This window comes from Sinocyclocheilus anshuiensis, unplaced genomic scaffold (assembly GCF_001515605.1).
Source record: "Sinocyclocheilus anshuiensis isolate Anshui unplaced genomic scaffold, SAMN03320099.WGS_v1.1 scaffold447, whole genome shotgun sequence".
Classification (NCBI taxonomy): Eukaryota; Metazoa; Chordata; class Actinopteri; order Cypriniformes; family Cyprinidae; genus Sinocyclocheilus; species Sinocyclocheilus anshuiensis.
Window position 1 is genome coordinate 3,270,605 of NW_015552615.1, and position 7,235 is coordinate 3,277,839.

General features: G+C 36.8%; 1 protein-coding gene across 1 annotated transcript; it reads right to left on the minus strand.

Annotated features, from left to right (window-relative positions):
* Nucleotides 1-2,098: 2,098 nt before the first annotated feature.
* LOC107666052 (transmembrane protein 74B-like) lies at nt 2,099-5,344 on the minus strand. Its single transcript, XM_016457142.1, has 2 exons — nt 5,307-5,344; nt 2,099-3,042 (listed from the first exon to the last, which is right to left on the minus strand). The coding sequence occupies exon 2, from the start codon at nt 2,991-2,993 to the stop codon at nt 2,295-2,297; it is 699 nt and encodes a 232-aa protein (XP_016312628.1). The 5' UTR covers nt 2,994-3,042; nt 5,307-5,344; the 3' UTR covers nt 2,099-2,294.
* Between the last annotated feature and the right edge of the window lie 1,891 nt (nt 5,345-7,235).

Below are 7,235 nucleotides of genomic sequence, written 5' to 3' on the forward strand. Positions count from 1 at the left end.
AACTCGCATTTAGGCCAGAAACAACAGTTTGAAGTTAAAAACGGCTTAATAATGGATTTGTTTCTTACAAACATGCAGCTTGTGGATTACTTACATTACTTGTGGATTATTGTGATGTTTTTATCAGCTGTTTGGACTCTCATTCTGACGGCACCCATTCACTGCAGAGCATCCATTCTGTTCCCAAAATCTGTTCTGACAAAGAAACAAACGTATCTAAATCTCAGATGGCCTGAGGGTGAGTACATTACATCTACACAGAGTATGTATTTTGGATACACCAGGAAATATAACATTGCTGGATAATAGTTACTACATCTAAGACTTGTAATACATCTGCTGTCATTAGGTTTCTACTTAGTTTTGATTACAATCTTGCTTTTGAACAGTGTACTTATAGAAAATAGTTCCTACATCAGCAGAAAAACCAAACCAGTGAGGCCGGCTTCATCTGGGATCAAGTACACATGAACTTCTGCTTATGTGCTATAACAATAGCTTTGTTTTAAAAGGGGTGATAAGCATATTCTTAAAGCATAAGTAGCATATATCTGCTGTGTCATTGAGAAGACAAAAACTTTGTAACCTGAACATTGATATGGAAATATATATTTCTCTACTGGAATCTAAGGCATATTGCACCATTACAGTAAAACTTCACATTTTTGTTAATTGTTAGCACAAATCTAAATGACCATATTGATAGATGTTGTAAAATAGATATCTTGTTTAAAACGTTAAGCATTCATATGTCTATTCCCTTGGTTGCGGTACATTGTCTTCTACTCCAAGAACGTGGGTTGACGACAACGAGTAAGTGTGTGACACATACAAAACACGAACAGTATACAAATACAAACAAGCCTAAATGTGTTCACGGTGAACATTTGTAACGTCTTAAGGCATATTGCATCCTTGGATAATAATAGCTTGTATATATTCCACTCATAGTGTCTTTAGTGACGTTATAGATTATACAGACATTTATTTCAAGTTTTGTACAGTAGCTGATGGCGGTTTGTTCTGCAGCATGTTGAGTTATTATGACGCTTCACCATTGTGCTTTCATTCCTTCAACAGTCTTTTGAGGTTTTAGCATCTCGTTTTGCACCGTCACATTGTGTTTTTGCGTGTTTGCCTACGCCTTGGTTAATATGAAGACAGTGCTCGCAAGGCAGCATGAACAGGTTAATGTATATGAAAACGTCACATTTTACTCCAGAATTGAAAGGAAAAAATTAGAATGCATATTTTGGTACAAAGCAAATGAAACTTATTTTAGGAGTGTCAAAACTTTGTATTGTGACACAAAACTGTTTAGTCATGATGACTCTTCACATCAATTTGTAAGCCAGCCAGGAAGGCTGATTAGTCATGGTAGGTCTTTATAAGAATGGTTGCCTTTACATTTTTTCTAAACCAAAGACTACTGCTACTATGATGTTAGCATTTTAAAAATACATCATTATTTTTTCACATTACAGTAATGAATCATTTTTCGTAGTAAAATGAAGAGGGAATGACCACGACAGGTTTCTTCTTTGAGTTCAAAATTTGTTTTGATAATAATATCAGCCTTAACTGCCATTTAAAAAAAAATAAACATTATACTTTTTAAGAAATTACTTCAATTTACGATCAAAGTGTGAAAATCTAACTGACAGATTGACTGGCAAATTGCAATTAGTTTTTTTCTTCTTGTGTTTATTTGCATACCGAATCATGATTGGTATTTTTTTCTGTTTAACCATATGTTGCCATGTCCACCTATTATATGCAATTTGGGATTGTTTTTTCCCCTCGATTTGCTTAGAAATATGGGCAGTCATAGGTTGCCATTTTTTAGGCTTATTTTTTGATGACTATAACGAATGTTGAGTAAAACCAGCTTTTTTCCTTATATAATAAGGAAATATAAAATGAATATAAAACGATATAATTAAAATACATTTGCCAACTGAAGTAATTAATTTTTATGTAATCTATTTTTTGTTTTTTCTACTGATCAATTAATTATGAATTCATTATTATTATATTTTATTATTTGTATTTATTTTTGTATTTTTAAGCAAGTTGCTTATCAGCTGCTTTTTTTAAGACCAAGAGATCTGGCAACAAAGCAGACAAAAAAAAAAAAGGCAACAGCAACCGTGGCTCTGATGAGGTGTTTCATTCACAGATTATCAAAGCCAAAAACAGAAACTTATCCAAAAACCTCTATTTAAGCTGCCTTGCGAGCACTATTTCCTTTTGTGACTGCAAATCTACAGGTTTTTCAATGTGATTCTGTTGTGCTACGTGTTTAGCGTTCCAGAAGGAACCTGATTACCGTTCGCAGCGATGGCGTTCGGTTCACATTCCACAAGCGTCTCCCTCCCATCACCCTCAGCTAACTGCCTCATCCTCATATTAATGGATCCGTACGATTTCATGGGTCTTCTAGCGAAAGTCCTCCGGCGATACAGTTCCCCTTTGCATATAGACACCATTAATAAAATAGATAGAAGCATTCCTCCCAGAGTGAGCAAACCAAGTCCTGCAATAATACATTTGTCGAGGTGAGAACCGAGTTGTGCGTAATACATCTCCAGTTTCTCCATTTGCCGCGCTGTCACTTGGTCCGGATTGACTTTAGCCTCTCTTGGGATCGTGTAGGCGATTACCACTAATATGATGCCGCTTACGAGGAAAATGAGCGCAAAAATGAACCCGTAGTCCACCGAATGACCGTTGTACTCGAGCTCAGGTTCGTCTTCGGAGCGCGGTGACGGCACTTCTCTCTGAATAGGCAGCGGATTCGACTGAGAGTCGATGGACGTGAACTCAGGTCCAGATGTTCTGGAGGTAACGCGGATCCTCGTTCCCGGATCCTCATCCTCAAACGACGCGTTTTCGATGCCGGCTGTGGGCTGCGGTCCTGAGGAGGTCTGAGGAGGTTCTCTCCTGCTCCCATCCCCCAGTTCACGGAGCTCCACGGCGTTCAGAGACTTCATCGACACTCAACGCTTGCACTCATGTTGAATCAAATGCCTCCTGTTTCACCTTAAAAAAAAAGAATATAGCATATATTGCATTGTGAACCATGAAAGCATCCAAAAACTCTTTCAGTTCCAGAGTCCATTCCAATAGATAGCACTTTTTTTATCTAAAAGCTAGGGTAGGCCTATATATCACTGTGGACAAAAGAACTGTACTACTGTAACACTGCTGCCTAATGGTTAGAGAGTCGGACTCGTAACCCAAAGGTTGCGGGTTCGAGTCTCGTACCGGCAGGGATTGTAGATGGGGGGAGTGAATGTACAGCGCTCTCTCCCACCTTCAATACCACGACTGAAGTGCCCTTGAGCAAGGCACCGAACCCCCAACTGCTCCCCGGGCGCCGCAGCAAAAAAATGGCTGCCCACTGCTCCGGGTGTGTGTTCACGGTGTGTGTGTGTTCACTGCTGTGTGTGTGTGCACTTTGGATGGGTTAAATGCAGAGCACTAATTCTGAGTATGGGTCACCATACTTGGCCACATGTCACGTCACTAAATGTGGTTTCAGTACACACTGTGTCCAAAACACAGTCAGGTTATCTTCAGACCATGTCTGACAAAAGTTACCAAATTGGTATTTTTAACATCAAAACCAAATGCCTGTGTGGCAACAACAGAAGTAGTCGTTGATGGTGGAGGTGTGGCACTGTGATAAAATAAAACCAAAAAGTTACAGGTTACATTCTGCAGAGGCCAACCCTACAGCGATCAGCGTACATTGTGCCCTTGAGCGAGGAATACAAGCCCAAGTAGCTCCAGCGGATTGTCTCTGCAATAAGTACTTGGCAAGGACATTTGAATGATCTTACAACTATTTTATGAGTGTTTACATTAAAGGATTCAAATGTCCCATTAGCAGCAAAATGATCTAAGCTGGTCTTTAATGGTATTGATCTAGTGGTTTCATTAATGTATTAAATAATAACACTGAATTTAATCAACATCCAATCACTGCAAACTATTTTAAACACATATACCACAATAATTCTTAAAATGTTTTGCTAAGGTGGGTAACTAAATTGATCACCTATAAGGTTACATTTATATAAAAACTACTGGAGATCCAAAAGTAATGTATCATAAAAGATTTATATAAATAAAAAAATCATTAAAAAAATCTTGAATCTTGAAGATTTCTATATATAAGTGGGGGAATAAATTAGCTTTGTAATTTTCTCATTTTTATATTGTATGAATAATAGTGACGATTTGCAAGCCCACCTCCCCAAACCTCCTACAAATAAAACGACAAAAAAAAAAAAAAAAAGAGGGGGCGGTGTGAACTTATTTTTTCGAACAAATATACGGTAGCCTATTAAACAAAGCTTTCGGGCCTCTATATTATGATAATACAGTTAGATTCGATCGATCACTTATGTAAAACAGATTTATCATCACTTAACCTAATTTATAAAATCCTAAATTTACGTTTGGATTACTGCAAATAACAATTTGCAAGACGAAGCTCGATAGGATTGCACGTTGAAAATTATTACATTTACCAATAATCAATTGCCTGATGTTTAAAATTCCTTTAGTAAACCCGATATATTTCTTTCAAATAGACAGTTCCCCCTAAAAGCCGTTCATTAACATACACAACAAAACCACCATAAGCAATTTGGCACATAGCCTATCAATTCAACTTCAAATTTACAATTTAAAGATTTTAACCCCACATTCAATCTAACCTCTCTCAACTCAGCCTTCATGCCACACACATTTTAACAATGCCATGCCATGAATTAAAGGATAAATAATTGTTAAAACAGTATTGTTCAAAATAATGGGTTTGCAGATTCTCTGTCCCGTTTCACCTGAACACAGTGTTGACAAAGAAGAGGATTTCTGACATTTCAATAGCTCTTTGGCTATTACATATTTGTAACGAATACTGATAAAAGAGACCATAACATACAAACAGCGGTCTGGACGATGTGCAGAGCCATTTTTATGCCCCTCCGATGATTTACCAGAGAGTGGCCCGTTTTACCCGACTTCACCCTACGCTACGCGTAAAATCTCATTTCTCGAGAGCGATAATAACTAGGCGACGTGTCTGCTATTATTTATCCATGTGAGCTCACATTAGCGCGCGTTTATAGTTTCAGACATGACCTTGTAACACCTCAAGCGTTTCATGTGTTTCTTTACATATTCAACAACCAGCGTAACTCAAATACAAATGTAGCGCGCCATCGAGCTTTTATTGACTCGCACCTGCTCACGTTATCGGGTCGTTAATGTTATCGATAAGAGCGCGAGCTTACCTTCAGACGCGATCGCTCCACAGATATCATAGTAACGCTGGGATGCTGCTGACAGGAAGACCTCGAGGGGAGATTTAGCCATGCGCCATAGAAACACTATAATTTCTCAGAATTAAACGCAAATGCAACAACATGTCAGATTATTCATCGTCAATAACAACACAGCTCGTGCTGTCGATGCACACATTGCGTTGGGTTCGTTATGAAGTGCACATTTAGTATGCACTAGATCAGCTTCAGTGATCTGTATGGTGGCGTCTCTGTCGGGATGTGGGTGTAGGTTCTATTTAATTAAATATTATAAATTAAAATGTTGGAATTGATTTTACATGCTGTTAGGGCTTATGGAAGACTTTGTGTTTTTGCTCTGTTATGGTTTGCAATATATGTAATTACATAATCATAAACAGTGTTGAGGGTAACGCATTACAAGTAACGAGAGTTACGTAATCAGATTACTTTTTTCCAAGTAACTAGTAAAGTAACGCATTACTTTTTAATTTACAAGAGAATATATGAGTTACTTTTTTTTCCAATTTATTGATTGACAGCTCTCCTGTCCCCATGTTGAGAGAAATCAGAAGATGTTACTGTAGTTCTAAAATAAATATGAATATGCATTAATTCATCTCACTCACAAAAAAAAAACAGATTCAGTATTCCTCAAAATGAATAAAAATAATGCTACCCAGAATATGACGCAAACCTGCAATAATTAAATGTTAAACAACACAAATATCCTTTATGTATTTAATCCCATTCTATTAACCAATGTCTTTGCTTCTGACCTTCGATGATCCAGTTCAACCATACTAATAAGCAAAAATTACTCTAGACGAACATTTGTGTGTCTTTTTTTATTGCTGAAGTGTGTTGAAATTTCTTCTTCTGCATTCTACTGTACGGACGTAAATTTACTGTCCCTTCAGCCTGAGGCTTATTCATTTCACTTTTGGTGTGAAAAGGCTTTTATATTTGCCAAAAATAGAACTTTTTTATTTTAAAAACAAAGCAAACCCTGTCCAGATTTAAAAAGTAACGCACAAGTAACGTAACGCATTACTTTCCATAAAAAGTAACTAAGTAACGTAATTAGTTACCTTTTTTATGGAGTAACGCAATATTGTAATGCATTACTTTTAAAAGTAACTTTCCCCAACACTGATCATAAATGAGAATTATTAGAATCTACTGAAATCTAGTGCTGGAAGTTAAACATGAACTGTGCACTATTTATTAACTGGTTCAGACAAAAAGACTGCTGTTTGTTCATTCATCTTTCCAAAAAATAACATTTGCACTGCATTTTTCCCCTTCTACCTTCACATTGATGATATTTTTTTGGTTTTGACAAGAGGCCATAGGGAGATCTGCTTCTTAATCTGCTATCTGGGTAGATAAATTATAATATTTCATTTGTATATCTCTTTTACAAATACAAGCATTACATTTCTTAGAGCTTTTCTAATTAGTTCCCATCAGTTTAAATGGTGTGGGAAGCACAAATGGGTGCTTTATAAGCAGTAAAAACCAGGTGGTGGACCAAGGGCATCAATGTGTGGGCATATGTCAGCAAATCTCAGACAGTAGTAGCCTATGCATTATTATTACCAAAGATACACATTTTTCAGTTTTTATTTAGTAAATGGTGGACAAGACTGGTACAATAAAGTACCATGGTATTGTTGGACATGGAGTCACAGTAAAATAGCAATTATATTTTACACATGAATGGAATTGGAAAACCATGTAAATAACACGGTACATGCATTAATTCCATGCAACCTGATATCAGTACCTTGATACCAGTACAATACTTTGGTAAAATACCATGCATGAAATAAATGTAAGACTAAAAATTAATCTTTGATCATTTGCATCTTTAGAGACAAACAGTAAGCTATATGATTTTTAATCAGGCATCTGTGG

Bases quoted from the DNA above. Each gene is read 5' to 3' on its own strand.
- LOC107666052 (XM_016457142.1), bottom strand. From the start codon at position 2,993: ATGAAGTCTCTGAACGCCGTGGAGCTCCGTGAACTGGGGGATGGGAGC.